The sequence below is a fragment of the Nanorana parkeri genome, unplaced genomic scaffold, assembly GCF_000935625.1.
Source record: "Nanorana parkeri isolate BGI_ZX_2015 unplaced genomic scaffold, ASM93562v1 scaffold201, whole genome shotgun sequence".
NCBI lineage: Eukaryota > Metazoa > Chordata > Amphibia > Anura > Dicroglossidae > Nanorana > Nanorana parkeri.
The window spans coordinates 236,619-258,163 of NW_017306469.1; the positions used below are offsets into that span (position 1 = coordinate 236,619).

Consider the following 21,545-nt stretch of genomic DNA (forward strand, 5'->3'; position numbering starts at 1 on the left):
TTCCTTTGTTCCTTTATTTCAACATTAATGCTTGTGAAAGAGTAATTTTCACAATATCTGAGAAAAATCTGTATGTGGCTCACTCCAGTGCTAAAGTAGAGGATGACTTGGTCTGTACTCTGAACCTCCTCTTTAGCACAGGTCACTGGACCAGATGCTCAGGTTTTTGCTTATGTGACCACTACTGGAGAGAGTAGAGCAGCACTTTCTCCAGGAAAAGTAAGGATTCATTTGCCTGTTATTTGATTATAGGTTTGTGTAGATGACCATATGCAGCATGCTTTTTTGCACAGTGCATTTGAGATCAGTTTAAGATGTAAAAAGCGGTAAAGCGCCACAGACTGTCACTTCTCAATGAGAAATCTTCTTAGGCATACTGCAGGATGCTGCCCCAAAGAAGGCCGGGAAAGCTGTGGATCTATGAAGTAAGCACAAAGGGGGCGCCTTTCCTGGTGCAGGTCAATTTTATTTCAGTAAACGTGGGATAAAAGCAAGGACATACTCACAAACATGTGATGCAAAATAAGCTGACAGGCAGTGAATATCTACTGGACGATTCCTGTATGCTGATGGCGTTAACGCGTTTCCGGGGGGCACGCCCCCTTCGTCAGAACGCCGAAGGGGGCATGCCCCGGAAAAGCGTTAACGTCATCATCATACAGGAATCGTCCAGTAGATGTTCACTGCCTGTCAGCTTATTTTGCATCACATGTTTGTGAGTATGTCCTTGCTTTTATCCCATGTTTACTGAAATAAAATTTGACCTGCATCAGTTTAAGATGCTTCTATGTTTCTGCAGGGGTGCTTCTCACCTCCCTATAAACGTCTTTACCGTTCCTATTGACCTTTTATAGGAATTAAATAATTACTTGATGGAAACTTGTCATAAGAGAAATATGTAGGCTTCCATTGGAACATGGCCATGTCTGACTTTAGTACATTTTTGAGTCATTGACCTGGAACAGGCATGCAGCCAGTATATTCAGAGTGCCTGATCTGCTTCCTTGTTCCAGGATATGGACTCAGAAAGCCTTAAAACCAGAGGGGGTTAGAAAGACAGACAACTAGCATTTTCACAAGGGTGTCAACAAGAGCATTCCCTGTATTTCTTCCATGACATGTTTACCGGGGGTAATGGGTGGTATGATTGGGGGTAATAGACGCTTTGGAAACCATGTTCATGTGTCATTGCAGATACTTCCAGATTGCCCGTTGTTATAGGGATGAAGGATCCAGACCAGACCGGCAGCCTGAATTTACACAGGTAATAGTGGTCAGCATTGCAAATGTCCACTTTGTTCCTGATAGCTAAGAGACATGTCCCACTAGCAATTAATTCACTGGCAACCTATAATCGCTAATACACCCCTTAACCTCTCCGTTAATGTGCTACCTTGCTGGCTGAACCACCAAGATATCACCCATTCACTAGTAAGCATGGCTCTACAGTTTTTTGGCCATTGAGGTCGAAAATATTCATTGGAAAAGATGTTGGTTGCCTCTCAGTGAATCCAAAGGCAAAATTGTCAGTTTGACATGCCCTGAAGGGCAACACCTTCAGTAACTAAATATATAGGGAAGAAGTCCAGCCAGGGAAGTTTTTCCTCCAAAAATAATACCCAACCTAGCTAATCGCTGCAGCGGTAAAATATAAACGTGGTCTCTGCCAAAAGGAGGGCTTGAAGTTTAAGTAGATTTGATGATTGGCCAGTACTACAGGGGTGTGGAAATTGTTTTAAAAAACGAAAGTGGGGGCCGAATCTACAAGATTAGACAAGATCGCTGCTTGTTTCATACAAGTGGTCTGATCGGATCACTTGTATAAAAACGAGCGGCGGCTCCACGCTGTACATTTAGCTCTGCTTGTCCGGAGCAGGGCTAGATGTAAAAAAAAAAACTACTCGCCTGGCGCCCGAAAGTGTATGTCCCGGGCGTCGGGCGATAGGAATTCCAAACCCCTGAGTACTATCTGGACATCAGTCCTCCATGTTATTTTAGCAGAGAACACATGACCTATTCTGCAGAAGTTTTTAAATCAGAAGATGGTACAAGGGGAAATAATTTATACCTTGAATTATTTTACTTTCACTAAGGGAGAATATTATGAATAAGGAGAATTATAATGGCACTGCCTTTTAAATCTATTTTTTTAGTAGTGTAGCAATTACTCTCCTCTCATTCATAACCTTTGGAACGTGTTCTGTGTTTAGGTTGACATAGAAATGTCCTTCGTAGATCAGTTTGGGATACGGCAGCTGGTGGAGGGATTATTGCGATATTCCTGGCCGGAAGACAAAGGAACCCTTCCCAATCCATTCCCTGTGATGACGTATGCAGAGGCCATGAGCAGTTACGGTGTGGATAAACCTGACACGCGCTTTGAGATGAAGGTGCCCCAGTTGTTAGTTCTTGATTGTTGTTTGTTTTTACACTTGAAAGGATTAAAACATTTTTGGTAGATTTAGCGGAATAAAAAAAATGCTAAGAGTAAACCATAGTCTCGGATATGTGATTTAAATCTAGGAGGCTTTATCTTCTTCTGGAAAGCTGCAGCTTCCTGATCTGAGAAAGCTGCAGTTCTGACCTGGATGTTTGATGCTGCCATCTTGTGATGGCCACCGTCGCCCACTGTCGGAATACAGTGCAGTTTGTTAGAAGATTTTGCAGCCGGCTTCTTCAAACATCTTTATGAACCGGCTGAAATTCACATAGTGTTTGGCCAGCTTTATTGGTGTGCAAGATAACTGCAACTGAATGGGGGGGCTGTTTAAAGCGACCATGTAAGTGTGAGAAGATGACTTTGTAAGAAAGTTACAGAGTGGAGTTCCCTTTTAATGTAATCTCCTGACTGAGTTTGATTTTCCCCAGATCACTGATGTAACTGCACAGATGAGGACAGTACAGCTGGGATTTGTGCAAGAAGCACTTGGAGAACCCCATGGATGTGTGAAAGCCATCAGAGTACCTGAGGGAGCGGTGAGTGTAATGATACACTGTGCCTGTGGAAGATTGAAAGAGATGTATGAATAATATATTTGAATAGCATTATTTATTATGGTGTTCCTGCCCTCCACCGAGCCATACACTGCAATGGAGGAAAATCCATATTTCACAAACTCTAATTATATTCAACAGGTTCCCCGCCTCCCCCCCTCATTTTCAACATTTAACTTTATTGCTTCTCCTTACTGATAATAGGTTTTTCTTTGGTGTTTTACATTTGTTGTGAACTTTACTGACCTCTTGCTTTATGTGGTGTAAGTCTTAGAAATTATTTAGTTGATTTTAAAGTAGAACTATGGCCTCCCACATACAAAAAAAAAAATGTGCTGCAGCACTTCATTATAATTGTATTTACTTTTCCTTTAGTCCTCCTGCAAAGTCTCACAAATACCCATTGATCCTGCCAGTGAAGTCCACCTAATGCAGCTTCCTGTAATGGCGTGACAAGGGTGCTGCACTGCTCCTGAATTCAGAGCCATGTTGTCTCCCTCACTTAGACTATGCCTGCCTATACTACAGTGGGATGAAAAAATGTTGCAAGGGTATCTGCATTGTCACTGCTGTAACTTGTCAATCAGAACCTGCCCACACCTAGCCTTGCCAACTGCTTTCTGGGTCGGCAGCACTGTCTGTTTCTCAATCCCTCCCACTGTAAGCTGCAGTGTCTGGGAGGGGGAACTTGTGAGACACAAAGGAGGGTTTGTTTTCCTTTAAGAAGCATCACATGGTAACTGGATTTGGCATTTTAGACTCTCGCACAGGATCTTTAGATGTACTTTAAAACAGAATCCTCTCCAGGTCTGTTATGTACAATGCATGAATTTCAGCCGATGGCATTGCAGACACTAACCTGCTCTATGGACACACGAACTGCCGTCACTTCCTCCTTCCTGAGTGAAAGGGTCTGTCTGCTACAATCACATGATCGGTCCCAGTGTTGTCATAACAGAACAATTGCTGGGTAAAGCAGTATGCCAATCAATTACTTTTCTGGGGCAGATCTATATACAGAGTACAGAATGCTGCCAGTTATCCCGAGTACACAAAACTGACATCTACATTTTCTGGCAATTTTAGAAAATCTGAGCTGGCTGCAGCTCAAAAGATAATGTTTAGTAATATTTAAAGGAGAAGTCCACTTTTCAGCAAATCCTCCCCAGCACATTCATATTAGGTCGTACTTGCCTACAGCCCAGTTCCTCCATGGTGCAGCCTGCTTGGCACTGCAGATCCTCTGCCTGGAATCTTCAGGATGGCACCCTACATTTGTGTCGCAACCTCCATTCTTTTCATTGGAAAGCCTCTTATATTTGTTTTATCAACTTTATTACAAAAGTGGAGTTTGTCTTTAAAACATTCAAAGATCATTCTGTGTTTGCGTTACAAACCTTGTTTTTTTCATGCCTACCACCATGGTTTTGTGCAAGAGACTTTTTTAGTGAGGCCGGCTGTACCTATTTAGATGACAGCTTGTACATTCTTTAAAAGCTATTACATGTTCAGTATAAAACACAAACAATTCCCAACACACTTATCAGATACCCTGAAAGAAATGACAAATTACTAAAAACCAGAGATTTTTAGTTGCACAACTTTTGCAAAATCTGTGGAGGGCGCACTGCCTCATCAAGGCCCCTCTGTGTAGTGCGGTCCTAACTCTGATCTATGAAAGCCTCCATGTTGGAGCATACACTGAGTGGCCAGTTTATTATGACCACCTGACATTTGTAGGCAAATTAGCTATAATTAGCTATAATTTCGTGCTGAAGTTGCTAGAGGGCCAGACCATTATAAATAGGGAAGCAGGTTGTTTACCACGACAGTAAAAGTTATTTTTTTCTGAAATATCAATGGATAAATTGAGTGCAGGAATGTCTGGAGTTGATCCATACCTACTTAAAGGAGAACTATGAGGTGAGTGCTTTTCACTCACCTCATAGTTCTAGCCGACCTGTGACAATGAGACTGTCACAGGTCGGCTCAGTAGATCGGGAAGTGAGCGAACACATTCTGGCGTTCGCTCACTTCTCGATCCTGTCACGGCTCTCTGCCGTGACAGGGAAGGGGCTGGATTCCCTCCTCCCCGCTCCGATCCTCCAGCGCTAACTGGCGGAATGGATGGGGGAGGGAGCGGGTACAGAGCCAGCTGTCAGTCACGCAGCTGGGCGGATCCAGACATAATTGTCGTGATCCGTTTCACCTGCGGCGTCTCAGTATACCGCGAGCTGTAGCTCGCGGTATACTGAGGTTAGGGTGACAGGAGGACGCTAGTTTGTGTCCTCCCGTTACCCCAAGGAGAACTATGGGGGAAAGCCCTAACCCCATAGTTCTCCTTTTAAAGGCACAGAGATACACCAGAAGCCACGCACATCACAGTGGCAGCTGAAGCCCCCAGTGTGTCCCCACACCAAACCCAGCAAAACAAATATGGCTACTTTAAACTGATTTGTGCTCTTACCACTCAGCCTGCAAAAAAAAAAGGTGGCACACATATTTTGCAAAGGTTGGGCAACTAAAACCTCTGTTTTTAATGCAAATTGTGAGACATTGCTGTTTGTTTTTTGCAGGATAGCTGGAAGTGTGCTGGGGAGTTTTTGTGTTTTGTACTGTGGATGGCCCTTCTATGTGCACCTTACTTTACAAGCTGGTTATAAGTTGATTTTTGCAATTGCCATTTGTTTTGCTGAATGTGCATTATGACTAAAAGCAAAAAAGAATGACTCCTTTTCAATGTAAAGTGACCACCCAACTTAAATCTGAACTCCAGACAGATATAATGGATACATTAGTGCAGCTCTGTAATCATTCATACATCAGTAAATTTATTTTTTAAACCAAGCAGTGCAAGTACCTGAATTTGACTAGTTATCAGCCCCTGCACAGCAAAGCTCACAAGGAGAGGAAAAAACAGCACAAGGAACCAATCGGGTGCGCTGGCGTGCAAGAAACCATGCTGATAGGAGGAGAGTGAAGAGTGACAGAGAGATGACTTCATCAGTCTGCTACTTCTGACTGCCTGGGGTTCCGCTTTAACATTAATGGAATTTCAGTGATCCTTTTTCTGTTCATGATGTCCCTGATCATGATGTCTTTAACCATCAAAACATTCTCCTTCCCTCAGCAGGGCTGTTAGTGGTGGGAATTGACAGACACCTTATGTCTCACAGATAACTTTGGTTGGTTTGGGAGATCTTCCTATTTGCACATTAGCAGCCACCTTGGTTATCTGAGACCGAAGTATTCTAAAGATATATTTCACCTCTGCAAGTAGAGATGATGGGGGTATTGAGCTGAGACTGGAGGTCTTTTTAAAATGTTGAATAAAAGTTATTCTTTCCTGTTTTGTTATCTTGTTGTTCCCAGAAACATCTTAAGGGTAAAGTTCTGGATTCCATGTTGGAGAAGATCAAAGAGCAGTTCGGACAGGTAAGAGGAGTCCATGGTTGGGCTGTACATAGCAGGGAGTGTTTCGAGAACAATGGTGGTGGTTTTTCAGATCTGAAACTTTCAGCAGAGTCCCCACCAGTCATGTAAGGATTAATCATCAATTGGATGAGCAATTATTAGACCCAGTTTGACAGTATTCCTCAAATTGCGAACTCACACAAGAGTGTACCTCACTGTTCCAGGTCCAGATATAAATAATGAATTAACCTTCATACTAGGATACTAAAGCTAGGTATACAGTCTGCGGGCTGAACAAAAAAAAAATATAACCAATTACTTCATCCGCGCTAAAGCATGTGGATGGACGGATCTCCATTTGTGTCCTTTTGTATTCTGACAGTAGCAGGGGTGCTGCTGTCAGAATACTCGAACAGTGACTGCACCCCCTGTGGACAACCTCCTACTTATAACATCTTTTTATGGCAATAAATTAGAAAAATATATTTTTTTTAAGCATCTCAAACTTTATAGAGAAGCCGTTATGCAACACCAACAGGACATTTACTGATGATTAAATGTAAAAAAAAAATGACAAAACAAATCGTTGTCTCAGGTCCCATTCACACTGGATTGGTTGTGTTACCATTGTTTGTTTTTTTTGTTTGTTTTTTTAGCGGATGGCAATGAAAAATAAATGGGTGTGAATCGGGACAGTTCACACCACAGCATCATGTTGCATTGCCATACATTGCACTGGAAAAAAAAAGTATAGCAAGATCCCCCTTTTTTCTAGTGCAACGCGTCAAAAAGCCATTCCAGTAATTTATGTCCATTAAGGACATATTACTTCACATAAGGCTTGCCAAAAAAAAGTGGTGGAACACAATGGATTGGAAGTCAGCGGACCCTCCATGGGCTTGCCAGTGCCTCCTGATTTCGGTGAATGCACCTTTTGTTAAAAAAACAAACAGGGTTCGCCTACACCTGTGGGATAGAGCATGGTAATATATACCATCTGAGATGACAATCGCAGAGAGTTAAGCTCGGAATATAGTAATCAGTCAGCTTCCTTTATTATAGTGAAAGGTTCTCTTTAAACATTGTGCCACATATTTGACTACCGACAAATCTGGCTTTGAGATATATAGTTGCTGAGCACTGAACCTACTGAAGCCTCTGTCTGTCTTTCTCATTTGTGTATAAAGTTTCACATGTAGGTTGTGAAGCGTATTTCTTTGTAGGATGTTTATGCCTAAGGCTGGGTTCATACCTAGGCGTATCGAATATGCGCGTTTGTCGCGCGTTTCGTGACGCACGTTTTTAGCGCGATTCGCAGTCAAAAAAACGCGCGACAAACGCGTTTCCAAGGGCTACTTGGCTGTATCCCAATGGAAACACGCGACAAAAACGCCCCAAAGAAGCTCCTGTACTTCTTTGGGCATAGGGCGTTTTGTAGCGCGTTCATACGGCCTGTAATACACCCAGGTGTGAACCATACCCATAGGAAATAATGGGATTTCGGTGTTTGAGCGTTTTGCAGAGCGTTCGAACGCGCTACAAAACGCCCAGGTGGGAACCAGGCCTTAGGGTTGACAGTCAATGTCCTCACTGCATGCAGCTTTATTGTGATTAGCTGAAGCCTGCTAGTAATATCTATACTTGTTAACATGCAGAACGTTCTGGCCATTGCTGTGAGATCAGATGGCTCTTGGAAGACGTCTCTTGTCAAATATTTGAATGAAGAGCAAAAGTTGAATCTTGCTGGTATCACTGAGGCAAAAGCTGAAGATCTCCTCCTAGTGGCTGCAGGGCAGCAGGACACAGTGGTGAGTATGTGACATTTTATGGGACTGTCTCTTCTTTAAAAAGGACATGTCGCAAATGTTGCCTAGCACAGTGTTCCAAACCTCTCCTCAATACCTACAAAGAGTTCATGGTTTATGGATATGTGCACAGGAAGGAAAATAAAAAATGATTGGTGCATATGTGGGGTGACCTTCAAAACATATACCAAACTGCTGAGACATTTGATCGTTCTGTTTATGCATATGTAAGTTAACATGCAAAATCTGCACTGTTGTCTGGACTTAGAGAGGTTTGGGAAATGAGATACAGCACGATTGCTACAATGATGGAAGCATCTGTACCTTTTTACCTGCCCCCCAGAAGCTGTGTGATCCCTTACAATGGCCCAGCATATCATATATATCTCCTTCCCCCTTGCATATATCCAGGGCCGGTGCTAGGATTTGTGCCCACACAGGCAGAGTTGCATTTTTGCGGCCCCTCCCTCCCAACCCCCTGTAGCGCTGGGCCTGCTCCCTATCGGCATAAGGTAGCGTCAGGCCTGCATATATCAGTCACTTTGACAGATCTCATATATCATTTCTTTCTGTATGAAAAGCAGGCTCTCACTTGGGAGAACGTGTGAAATGAGTTCCTGGTCAGACTGCCCGCCATAAGCAAGGGAGATGCATTGCTTTGTGAAGAGTAGGACCCACTGCTCACAATTAGTCAGGACGTATGAAAGTGCATAGTTGAGGATCATTGCAGTAGAAAACAAAATTGTGTAAATTTTGTATAAATTGTGTAATATTGCACAAGCATGCCCAGTGCACTCCAGACTTTTAGGATGTAAACATAAACCAGAGGCTGCAGCTGGTGTATCAAGGTCATTTGCATCTTGGAAGGGTAGGGTAGCAGGATGGTTGGGGTCAGAAATGGGACCAAAAAACAATAAGTGCCGTTTATTATAAAGTGTGCTTTCCCTTTATTTTTACATAACATTTAGTGTACTTACCTAAATCTAAGTGGCATCTTTCTATTTTCTTTCATGTCCATTGAGGGATACAGGAAGTTTTTAACTTTTAGGTTATGTTGCTGCCACAGGAGGATTGGACTGTGGTCCAGTCTATGATAATCCCTTCTATTACGAACATGCCTTGGTTTATTCCAGTGTCCTATGAGGATGGACATCTTTTCTTTTAGCTCTTGGAATTTGGGTGTGGCTGCATCCTCCTGCTTTAGGCTGAAATCTCTACCACAGTCATTCAAGACTTTTCCCCCAAGCGCTTAATAGCTTTGCATCCACTTGGTAAGGATATTGTGCTGAAGTGGTCCATTTCCGCTGTGTATCTGGCAGTGTTCCACCTTAAAGTGATTACTATTCCAGCAGAAGAGTGCCTGTCTTCAAGGACCCAGCCAATAAGCAATTAGAAGCTGTTTCCAAAGTTCTGTTCTCTCTGGTGGGTCTTGCCTTTTACCCAGTCCTGGCTGTGACCTTACTTTGTCAAAGCATGTGTGAGTGGTCAAAATCCCTAAAAAGCACTCTAATCACTGCTGTGGCTTATTGAACACATGTGGCAGATGACTGTAGCTTTACATTTTTATTAGTGATTGACATCGCTCACATGTATCTCGTATATACACATGCGAAGGGCACGTTGGGTAAAGTGGTCATGCACGGCCTTCGAGGCACAACATCTCCTCAGACTAACTCTTGAGAATATCATCATAGTTGCTACTGGTGGCTCGAGCATACATCTTTTTCAACGGCAGAAGCCTAAAGTAGAGACTGCATAGTCTTCCTCTCCCCCTCTCTGGCTGTTAAACGTTCCTTCCATTTCTCCACTTCCTCGAGTTCCTTGTCAAGCCCCTTCACGCCTGGTTCCCAGTCCGCCCACAATATCTGGTGAATCCTCACACAAGCCTGCCTCTTCATGAAAGTGTGTCTCCACTTTCCAAATGTGAGGCGGTTTTGGTAAATTTTTTGGACATTTGAACAGCTTGCATCTTTTGACGTTGGGTGCAAGAGGAAGCATCCAAGGGCTACAAACTGGAATTTCTCTCCCTGCCCCATCCCTAGTTTTCCTCCTCCAACCTTCCTGCATCACCCCACAGATTAACAGATCTCCATTGAGACCTCTCGTGTCTTCTGAATTAAAGTGTCATTATCCCCGTTCCTGTGGCAGAATGGTTTCAGGGGCTTTACTCCAACCTGGTTGCTGTCCTCATACCCAAAGGGGGCATGCTTACCATTTTGGATTTTAAATGTCGGAATGTCTTCACTTGAGTCCAGAAATTCCATAAGGAACCCACTAAATCTGTCCTTGCTTCCCTTCAGCAGGGAGACTTTCTGCCTTCTGTGGACAGCAAGATTGCATGTCTGCATGTCCCCATCTTTCAGCTCCTCAACAATTTCTATGTTTTCCTGTGGGGCCCCCTAAACTACCAGGTGGTGGCCCTACCCTTTAGCCTCATATGCACCTTGGGTGTTTTCTAAGGTGTTGGCCCAAGCACTAGCCCTGCTGCCCTTTTCTTCTCTGTTCCAGAGACTATTGGCATTTCACTGCTTTGATTACAACCTTTTGTACAGGGTGTCTCCTGTTATTTCCCCCATTCGCTCCAATGTGACTCCATAGGATTTAATTGTAGTTCTTACTGCGGTTCAGAAAACACCATTTGAACCCATCAGAGACCTTCTTCTCACTACTCTCACCCAAAAGGCAGTGTTCTTTTTAGCCTTCCCCTCTGCAAAGTGAGTGTCTGAATTGGTGTTTTTTCCTGCAAGGAACCCTTCCAGTTTTTACATAGGGACAAGGTGGTGTTGGGGCCCAGGACTTTTTATTGCTGAAGTTAGTTTCTGCCTTTTACCTCAACTGTGATAACTTTCTTTTGTCCCTCTATCCAACTCCATTTCACCTAAAATAAAGTTCCCTCCATTGCTGGATGTGTTTTGGGTTGTGGGAGTCTCTCAGCTACTGTTTCTTTCAGAGAGACTGATTCTCTTTTTTTTGTCACCCGGGACCGAAGAGTGCTCTGGCTTCTCGTTCACCATTTCTAGGTGGCTTAGGCAGACCATCATCCAAGCCTATGGCCTCAAGGATAAAGGTTCACCCTTTCCTGTCATGACATGACTGTGAGTGCTTCTTGGGCTTTTTGGCATCGAGCATCTGGCATCAGATTTGACTGATACTTGGTCACATATTCTCTTAAGTTCTATCAGGTGGACATTTCAGCCTTCTCTGATGCCAGTTTGGGCATAAGGTCCTTCAGGTGGCTCTTCAGGCATTCCCCAGTTTTGTTTCCTGGGGTCTGTTCGCATTTGTGAGCTGTGTTGCCCACCTCTCAGTTGGACTGCTTTTGGACATCTTATCTGTGAAAGGCTTTCTATGTCCCTCAATGGACAAGAAAGAAAACTGGATGTTTGAGCTCACTGTAAAATCCTTTTCTTGCGGTCTTGAGGGACACAGGTCCCACCCCTTTGTGTTTATGCTTGTGCTTTTGGTACTGCTTTGCTGTCAAACTGAGGCATGCTGGTAGTCGGAGGAGTTATCCTGGGCTGGCTTACAGGTTTTTTTTTTTTTTTTTACCAGTGTCCAATCCTATAATTGGCAGTATAACCAAATGGTTAGTCTTCCTGTGTCCCATCAGTGGACTCCTAGAAAAGGATTTTACGGTGAGTACAATAATCCTTACATTGCTGTCAGAGCAGCATGAAAAGAGAAGGGCCAGTTCGGGCTTAATGATTTGATGGAGGTGTCCGAGCTTATCAATGTGTTGCAGCTCCCATCACTCACAGGTTGGGATGGGTCCCAGGCCAGGCTGTATCACGTATCTGCACAGTATTCTATAGAGAGGTCCAGGACCCTAAGCTCTTGTTTGGCAGGTGTTTAGGACTTATGTTATCCAATACAGCTCACTTGTTTGTATTTCAACTGTGTGTGAATATATATGCCTAAAGTTTAGGTTTAAAAGAGAAGTCACATTAACGAATGTGCTTCTATAACCCAGAGTCAGGAGAGGGGGCACTGCAGCCAAGAAAGATCCTGACACAATAGTCAGCTCTGCCTCTTTCCATGACTGTGAGCTGCTCATGTATGTATGTATGTGTGTGTTTGTTATATATATATATATATATATATATAACAATCTCACGGTTTGACAGCTGCAATGTCCCATGTCTGCTCTAAGCAGTAGAGAGAGTATATCGTACACTCCCACACTTCTCCTTAAGTTATTCTGCTGGGGTGCAGGTGACATTTATCAGTATTTGTATTGGTATACTGCAGACCTTTCCAGTGTTATACTGTCTGTTTTTCTCCTCTAGTGCACCGCCTTAGGAAAGCTGCGTTTGGATGTAGCCTCTAGGCTGGAGGAATGTGGGGTATCTCTCCGTGACCCCAATATTTTCCATTTCTTATGGGTGGTTGACTTTCCACTTTTTCTTCCCAAAGAAGACAATGTAGAAGAGCTAGAATCTGCTCATCATCCATTCACAGCTCCTCAACCAGAGGACATGGACCTTCTGTATACTGAGCCAGCCAAGGTACTACTACCAGAGTGGCATAGAGGCCCTAAGAGCACCTTTATTCTCTTTGTCTACATCTGGGTACAAAGCATTGTTACCACAGTGGTGTGCACAGTGAGTTACTTTGTGGTGAGCACTTGTTGGGTAGATCTATATAGAGGGATTGGTTTGGTAACTGAATGTCATTTTGAAGCCTATAGGTATGAGGGAAGTTGGACTTTTTGGCATGATGTGGCCCCACTCAGGGCAAACAAACCTTAGGGTGGTGTAAAGTGGGCCACAGACCAGGACAGTGCAGGGGAGGGTGTCGGCTTATCAGCAAGGGAAAAAAATAATCGGTATGCTTTTTTACCTGCTCAGTCAGGTGTGCATGACGGGCACCAACTGTCTTTTGGGACAACCATAAACATGAGGATGTTTTTGATCCCTCTATTTTCAGTATCATCCCTTGCCTATGGTTACCGTGACACTCTTAAGCCTCATTCACACTGTAATCGGCCCGCACGTACAGCTCCGTGCTGCATGCAGATCTGCTAGGAAAAGTCCAACCTAATTCTTTTGATAGCATTTTTTTTTTCTTTTGATCCTTTTTCATTTTTTCTTCATCAAGATTCCCCCTCCATCTTTGCTTGAGCTGGTCTTTGCATGATAGCTATCTGAGGCAGCCTTTCCTTGTCTGGCTTTACAGCACTGGACTGGATGTTGCAGAGCTAGCTTGGAAGTTATCCCGGGCTGAATTAAATTGTTTTTTTTGTTTGCTGGTATCCAATCCTCTCGCATGTGGCAGTATAACTATCAGTTAAATACTTCCCGTGTCTCTTAATGGACTCCAAAATAAGGACTTTACAGTGAGTACAACAATCCTATACTTATAAATTTGTTAACTTTCGAACCACACCGATAGTGCCGTCTGTACTTGTTTGGGCTTAGTGTTGGAGGAATGTGTTGGCACCATCATTTTATAAGCATAACCATTAAAGACTTTACAACTACTTATGTATAATTAACTCCTCCAGGTACGCGGCCAGCACTATGACCTGGTCTTAAATGGTAATGAAATTGGAGGTGGCTCTATCCGCATTCACAGTGCAGAACTGCAGCGCTGGGTCCTCCAGGATGTTTTAAAGGTGAGCAGCCATGCTTTAGCTATTCAGGGCTTAAAGTTTATTTTTCTTTGTGATTTATTTTTGTAAAGGTGGGTAATTCAGTTTTATATTTCCACTCACCACACAGTTTAATGTAACAATCAGTATGTAATTAACTGCAATTGGTAAAAAAAAATTTTGACTTTTTCGTAGGGATGCACAGGAACTAGTTTCGATATCGGTGCCAATACCGAGTATTTGGGCAAGTACTCGTACTCGCCCAAATGCTCTGATACTTTCTCCGATACTGAGTCTTCCTCTGACCGGCAGTGCCATAGGGGAAGAACATAGAGCCAGCTTCTCGTGCAATCAGGAAGCTGGGTGGTGAGTAATGACCTGCAACCCTGATTGGCTGGGAAGCTAACTTTCCAGCCCATCAGCCTTGAGCTGGCCAAACAGCCGGCTTCTCGGCCAATCAGTATCGAGTAAGCCAAACAGCCGTCTCGATGCTGTTTGGCTAGGAAGCCAGCTTTCCAGCCAATCAGCATCGAGCCGGCTTCCCGGCCAATCAGGGAGCTGGGAGGCGGGTCATTACTCGCTGCCCGGCTTCCTGATTGCCTGGGAAGCCGGCTCGATGCTGATTGGCACGGAAACCGGCCTCCCAGCCAGACAACATGGAGCCAGCTTCTGGGACAATCAGATTGCCTGGGAAGCCACCTCCATGCCAGTAGAAGCACCGGTGTTGGTACTCTGTATTGAGGACTACTGAAAGCAAGGTATCGGTACTCGTACTCGATACCGAAACACTGGTATCGGTGCATCCCTACTTTTTAGCATAGAATTCCTGATTTAAAAATGTTCACAGTTTAGGCCCTGGGCTTGTGTCAATGGGCAAATGCAGTTAAAAGACAAGGTTCATTTGACCTGCAGTTTTTCTGCTTCAAGCTGCTTTTGTATTTCCATTGACTTGTATTGAGAGAGAGAAGCAAGAAAAGCTCATGTATACAGGCCTTTGCGATGCCTAGATATGCTCTGTTCTTCTAGCCTCCAGGACCCATCATCAGAGGTTCTTACCCACTCCTGCTTTTGATTACATTGATGTTTCATCAGGGGGCAGGTCTTGGAGCAAGAACAGTTGCTCATATGGCTTATGCCTCCACCAATATGGCAGCTGTCTCTCAGCACTGTGGTATAGATGGAAAGGTTGGTCTAGATAAAAACATCTACTAAATGCCTACTGTCAATGCTACATCATTCACAAACACTGCATGAAGGTTTGGGGTTGCCTGAGTCTGGGTCCACTTTAAGCCTTTTATGTCTTTGCAGGAAGATGTTGGTCTTTTGTCTCACCTCTTGGAGGCTCTGGAATCAGGAGCACCGCCTCATGGTGGAATCGCATTAGGTAGGTGTCTATTCCTATTTTGAGCACTCAGATTATGGAGATCCTGTACTATTTTTTTTCTCCTGAAATACCTGTAGTATGTTATAGCTGGTGTGATTTGTTACTGATATCATACTGGCTCAACATCCCCGACCCCCTTGTGACGCCACTGGCTCAACATTAGGTGGTGCTTGAAATCACCAAGATGTTCTCAAAGCAGATCTCATCTGAAAGGACTTGTCCACCCAAATTTGTCTGATTGTACACCTAAAGTGTAACTCCAGCCAGAATGTTTTTATATTTTGAGTAGGGAATGGTTAAAACTTGTCTATTCTATTGCACATTAGTGACATTACCCATGTGATACATTTTGCACATAGAACATGGAGTATTTTTAAAGTGGAGAATGTTCTGTTTTCAGGACTGGATCGTCTGATTTCCATTATAGTTGGAGCACCAAGCATACGTGACGTTATTGCCTTTCCAAAATCATTCCGGGGTCACGACCTTATGAGCAACGCACCAGATTATGTTTCTGCTGAAGAACTGAAGCCTTATCACATACAGGTTACAGACAAGTGAATGTGGATCACTGACACGAGTGTCCTATGTATTGGGCTGAGTGGTCTGTGGTACTGTAGAGAAGCACAGCCATCTTCCTCCAGGGATACAATCTTCATGCAGATACCCGATTATACCCCATGGGTGAGGGAATAGTATTTTGTCTATCATGGCTAAGATGGGTCACTCTGGATACTTACACACTGTTACATTGTGCTGACATCACCCAACTAGATTAAGATTCTAACAATGACGTAGTCTCCTCCCTGCAGCAGTGCCTTTGCGTCGGGTATGTCAGAAGATGAACACTTTTGTTGATTTATAATATAAAGAATCATTTATCGAGATCACAGTTTCTCAACCTATTTGCAGTCGCAATGCCTTTTAAAAGTATGCAAAATCTTATGGCACCCAATTTAAAAAGGTAAACATTGATATGTGGGCCCCCACTCCCTGAAATCAATATCACACTCTTATTCTAGACAAGGGTCTAGTATACATTTTAAGAGGGACCCCAGGAAAAAAAACAACAAATAGATGTTAAGTTTCCCCTTTCACATCAGAATCCACCTCCAAGCAAAAATGGAAGGCACCCCTGAAAAAGCCAGAAGACACCCCAGGGTGCCACAGCACGCTAGATGAGAAAGGCTGGTCTAGATGGCAGTAGCTGTTTATATATGGAGCTATGAAAGTAAAAGATAGAAATGTTTTACTCAAGCAACCGGATTCTTTTCATGTTTCCAGGAGTGAGGAGAATGTGGTTGCTGTAAATAACACACAGTTCTTTCAGACCCTTCAAATTATGACGACTTTTGTTTACTTGCATCATTGCTAACAATGTAATGTATGTCTGGAACTTTTCTTTTCTTGCTTGTATAGAGTGATTTTTTATATATATATTTTTATTTTTTTTTCTGTTTAGACAATATCATTAAACTATAAATATTTGAATCCATGAATATGTATTGTAGCATCCATTGGCTATCTTGGATTATAGACCGTGCAAGCAGCTTAGTCAACCAATGGTATGTTACTGCTGCTTCATTAGGTCCTTACCATCTTGTCTTGTATTGTGATTGTAATGTCTTCCTAATGCTGGGCACACACCTTACAACCATCGCAAGACTGTCTTGCGATAGTTGTAAGGTAATTTAAAAAAACGTACGCTCTGCCTATCTTGGACAGGCAGATCATACTTGCGATGATCGCAAGCCCGCCGAGGGGCTTTTATCTTGCGAACATGCCACAAACCAGCCGAACATCGTACGATACTCGGCTGGTTTTCAAACATGTTCCTAAGATAAAAGTCGTGCGTCCTTACAGCAGCAGAGGTTGCACGGCTCCCACACACCTTGCGATATCGTACGATCGCGGGATTTCCCGCGATTATCGTACGGTGTGTGGGCACCTTTTCATATTGTAAAGCGTTGCGCAAACTGTTGGCGCTATATAAATCCTGTATAATAATAACTACATCTAAAAGGTATGTCACCGCTGATTCATCAATTCTAATTCCACCAACAAAGCAGAATATCCTTTATGCTATATTTATGTACATTACAACATGCTGCCAAAAAACGTGTGGGTGTGGATCTAGTCTTAAAGTAAACCCAAGTTGTAAACACACCCAAGTTGTAAACACTCCTCTCTGTAGGACAAATATATACATTGAGAGGAATTGTCAGCCTGTGATTATGCATGCTGCCATAGATGCCTATTCAGTTGTATTGGAATCTAGGGCAGCAGGTTGTCTGAAAACCAGACCGGCTCAGTATAGCAGTTTTTAGCACTCCCACAACATGCAGATTCCTTTTGATGAAATGGGGGGTAACCTTTTTATCCCATAGTTCTCTTTAGGGTCACGGGAGGACATATACTAACCTCCTCTCGTGACTCTAAAGAGAGATATGGGATGAAAAGGTTACCCCCGTAGTTCTCTTTTAAGGGAACAAACATGATTTCATCAAAAGCAATCTGCATGTTGTGGGAGTGCCAAAGCTCAATATTTAGCGGGCAATTGCACGCTGTATACTGAGAGCGCCGCAGCTGGGACAGATCTCGACAATACTGTTAGATCCACACAGCTTGCTGATAGGCAGAGCCCGCTGTCAATCTAGAGGCAGAGCCAGCTGTACCCGCCCCCTCCCCGCTGGAAGAGGGGAGGGGAATCCCTGCGGTGAGTGGCGACTGACAGTCACTGCTCTCTGCAGAGAGATGATCGGGAAGTGAGCGTGCGACGGTATGCGTTCACCCACTTCCTGATCAATAGAGTCGACGTGTGACATTTTACATGTCACACGTCGGCTCTATCTAGGAGGATAAGTGAAAACCACTCACCTCATAGTTCTCCGTTTAAGCTGGTCACACATGGCACATTTTATTATACAAGAGGGATTACCTGATTGGATGTAAATTGAATGGATGTTTTTGAATGGATGTTTTAGGTAGAACCTTATACAGCATAGTTACTGGTAATTCTAATGGAAATTGTACAGATTGTTCAGTGTGTGGCCATGTTACCTTAGTGGTTGTAAATTCAGTCCACCCCTCCACATTGTAAGGACATTCCATAGTAAGAGTCTAAGGTAGAGTGTAGCAATGACTTTTTTATTACTGATAATATTGTGATGGATTAATAAATTGTCAGGTTGCATACAATACAACAAAGTCCCAGGGCAGAAATCCCAGAGACAAATGATGAGAATAAAAAAAAATATTTAGCACTTTTTTAGGCAGCAATATGTCAAAACTTTTTTTTTTGATCAAATATGTAAATATGTATTTCTATAAACATTTGTATTTTTACGGCAACATATTTTATACATACAAAACACGCACATGAATCAGGCAGCCAGGGCCGTGAGCCTATCAACGTTTCTCGGGTTAGCCACTGGCTGGAGCCTAGGGCCCTTCTTATACTAAAATAGTACAAGTCCTTTTAAAAGAAATAAAGTGTAAAAAGTGGCAGCAGCCCAAAGTAAGGTTCAGATGCAGGAGGCAGAAGTAGACCGTGGCATGGAGATTAGAAGCTGGCTGGGCACATCAGTGATGGAATAGAGTCACATGACCTCTGACCTCCATCCACCCAGGAGACATGGGTACTCCTTTTGCACGCGATTCTCTGCTTCCCGTTTGGTCGTCTTGTGCTCTTGTTATGTTCTCTTCCCTGGTGTTATGTGCTCTCATTAGGGGCCTGCAGAACTGGGCTAGAAGCCTGGGCTCCCTGCGGTGACTGTGCGGTGGGCTGGGTCCCTGTGGCAGTTTTAATAGAGTTCAGGGTTTTGCTAAACCAGGAGTTTTTGGCAGCTTGGATCTCATTGAGCAGTGCTCCTCGCTGATGCTCCAGCTCCTACAGAGGCAGAAATAGAGAGGTCAGAGGCAGGAATTTACCACTATTGCAGTTGTGAAGGTGGTGGGGGACGTGCAGGAATCCCAGGGTCCAGTTCCCCTGTTTAGAGCTATAATCCCTTCCTGTACAAATCACATCTGACTTCCCTCTAATAGCTAAGGCAGCCAAAAGTCAAAGTGCAGTAATACATGACAAGCACTTTGTTCTTTTACTCATCTGACTGGGATAAAGTGAAATCAGATTGCCATGGGGTTTGCGCTTTCGAGCCTAATTCAGTAAGGCATTGAAGTGAGCAAAGCTCAAAAGGGAACCTGTCCCTCCCCAATGTTCCTATTTGTTATATCTGCTTAGGGCAAGCACACCTCCCTGGAGTCCTTGACTTTACTCTGACCCCTCCTCCAATGTAATGCAATCCTATTATCCAGTGGCCAGAGGACCACGTTGGCACAGAAACTCAGGACTTGCATGAAGTGTGCACCCCCTGACTACATAGAAGAGGTATTCGGCAAACTATGGGCAGGCCTTGTAGTCCCTTGCCTTTCATGACATTAAATTAAAGCAGAGCAATACAATTTGTGTCCAGGAGGTTTTGATACTAAAGGGCTAAATTTATCAGACCAGACTCCACCTATACCTGAAATATGACTTTTGGGAAGATAGGCCATTCTACAGAGACTGTTAGAGGGGAAGAATGCTGCAAGTATAAGGTGCAGACATCTAAAAGTATTTGCAGGTATCTTCTAAAATCTTGTTATGGCTTTTCTGACAGGCCAAGCTCCAAACCTTTTGGGCAATGTCAAAGCTTGCTCCTAAGCCCTGCCACAACACTTATCCTATCACTATGATGGGCTGCCTCACTGGCTAATAGGAAGTCAGAAGTGCCTGGTGACTAGCCATAAAAGGAGGAACTAGACCCTGCTCCAGTTTTTCTTTTGTGTCATGACAGATCCTCTTTAAAAGGTGCCAGTAAAGTATACTAACAAAACACATGGGAGGGAATTTATCAAATCTGATGCAGTTGCCCATGGCAACCAATCAGCTTATATTTTCATTTGCAAAGCTTCTCAGAGTGAAGCTGATTGGTAACCATGGGCAACTGCTCCAGAGTCTGTCTACTCCTCCAGTTTGATAAATTCCCCCCCATTGTATTGCAGCAGAATGTCTATTACCTGCTTACATATACTGTATGTGGTTCTCCAGTACAAGGACAATTCTCGAACAGTAAAATACAAAGATATTTCTTCCTATTTACCTGAATTTTGCACTTGGCCTCCACCAGCTGCAGTTTAGTCTGTGCCAGTTCCAGCTCCATCTCCCGTAAGTGTTTCATTAGAGAGTCCTTCTCATCTCCTCCGTCACCTGATTTGTCTCCTCTGGAGCTCTGCGCCGACTCCTCCTTGCTGAAGATTTCGCTGCAGTGACTGCACGCCATCAGCTTGGCCTTAAAACATTATAGAAAATCAAATGAAAATACAACTTCGAATTGGTTGAACACACTGAAAGCCATTTGCTGTGACAGCATGCATTGAGCATCTAGGTTTGTGTGCATATCTCACCTTGAGGATCTCCATTTCCTCCCGGCTTGCCGTCTGTTGTTTCTCTAATCGTGTGCTCAGCTGGGAACATATCTAAAAGTGAGATCGTTTGAGATGTTAATGAGAAACCATGTAGCATGTATGTTAACGGCTAACACCAAGGTAGGTTAAAACAAGCAGATTGCTAAAGAGTTTGTTTGACTGGCTTCCATGAATGGTGGTCTGCGGCTCAGCCTGGAGAGTCTAGGGCTTTCTAGAGAAACAGCCACGAGTGCTTCCCATTACACAGCCTGGTATTCATTAATCAGAGGGAGCACTTTGTTATGACAACTCTTTAGTCTAATAAATATGATTGGTAACAGCAGAGGCTCATGCACAGGTTGAAAGTCCTGAAAGTTGATTAGATTGGACAGATTGGTAGACCGGGGTCCTGGAGGTGAATGTAGTTTATACCCTCAACCACCTCAAGAGCTGCCCTTTAAAGGGAACCTTTCCTGAGAGAAATATGGAGACCATTGAGGTTTTCTCAATGTACAAATGTTAACATTCTGCTGAACCCTTGGCTTTACGTGACCGATTCAGAACAAACATGGAGAGAGGAACTTCTGCTTATGAATACTAGAATCAAACAGAAAGCAATTCCGACACTCATATTTACAGAAACGTCTGTGGACTTTGCCATTCTGCTCATCTAATAAATGAGAGATGCAAATATACCAAGTATCAATTTACCTGTTTGTACTCTGCTATGATAGCCGTGGTCTTCTTAATTTCCTGCTCTGCCTTTTCTAGTTGTTTCCTGAAGACTTCCTTTAGCTGTGAGGAGAAAATGTTCTTTTAATAAACCACATCAAACATTTTACAGAGTAGAAACTGAACTTTTTATACCCTTCAGAAGAGATGTCAGAACAGAACAAACTAAGCGAAGGTGTAA

General features: G+C 43.4%; 2 protein-coding genes across 7 annotated transcripts in view; one reads left to right on the plus strand and one right to left on the minus strand.

Annotated features, from left to right (window-relative positions):
- Positions 1-15,806, plus strand: part of DARS2 (aspartyl-tRNA synthetase 2, mitochondrial) — a 24,690-nt gene extending 8,884 nt beyond the window's left edge. The window contains exons 9-17 of the mRNA XM_018555541.1: positions 1,195-1,264; positions 2,211-2,390; positions 2,869-2,976; positions 6,367-6,429; positions 8,064-8,216; positions 12,500-12,718; positions 13,717-13,827; positions 15,112-15,187; positions 15,588-15,806. Of these exons, the coding sequence (XP_018411043.1) occupies positions 1,195-1,264; positions 2,211-2,390; positions 2,869-2,976; positions 6,367-6,429; positions 8,064-8,216; positions 12,500-12,718; positions 13,717-13,827; positions 15,112-15,187; positions 15,588-15,748 (1,141 nt within the window). The 3' untranslated portion in view covers positions 15,749-15,806. The remainder of the gene's footprint in view (positions 1-1,194; positions 1,265-2,210; positions 2,391-2,868; positions 2,977-6,366; positions 6,430-8,063; positions 8,217-12,499; positions 12,719-13,716; positions 13,828-15,111; positions 15,188-15,587) is intronic.
- A 2,512-nt stretch (positions 15,807-18,318) lies between these two features.
- RABGAP1L (RAB GTPase activating protein 1 like) overlaps positions 18,319-21,545 on the minus strand; it is a 278,077-nt gene continuing 274,850 nt past the window's right edge. For 4 of the 6 annotated variants that reach the window (XM_018555550.1, XM_018555552.1, XM_018555551.1 and 1 more), the window contains 4 exons: positions 21,344-21,427; positions 20,633-20,704; positions 20,329-20,517; positions 18,664-19,076 (listed from right to left, as the gene is read on the minus strand). In XM_018555550.1, coding sequence (XP_018411052.1) covers positions 18,900-19,076; positions 20,329-20,517; positions 20,633-20,704; positions 21,344-21,427 — 522 coding nt within the window. In that variant the 3' untranslated portion in view covers positions 18,664-18,899. Of the gene's footprint in view, positions 19,077-20,328; positions 20,518-20,632; positions 20,705-21,343; positions 21,428-21,545 lie in introns of all 6 variants that reach the window. The other 2 variants (XM_018555548.1, XM_018555546.1) reach the window with 2 other exon arrangements.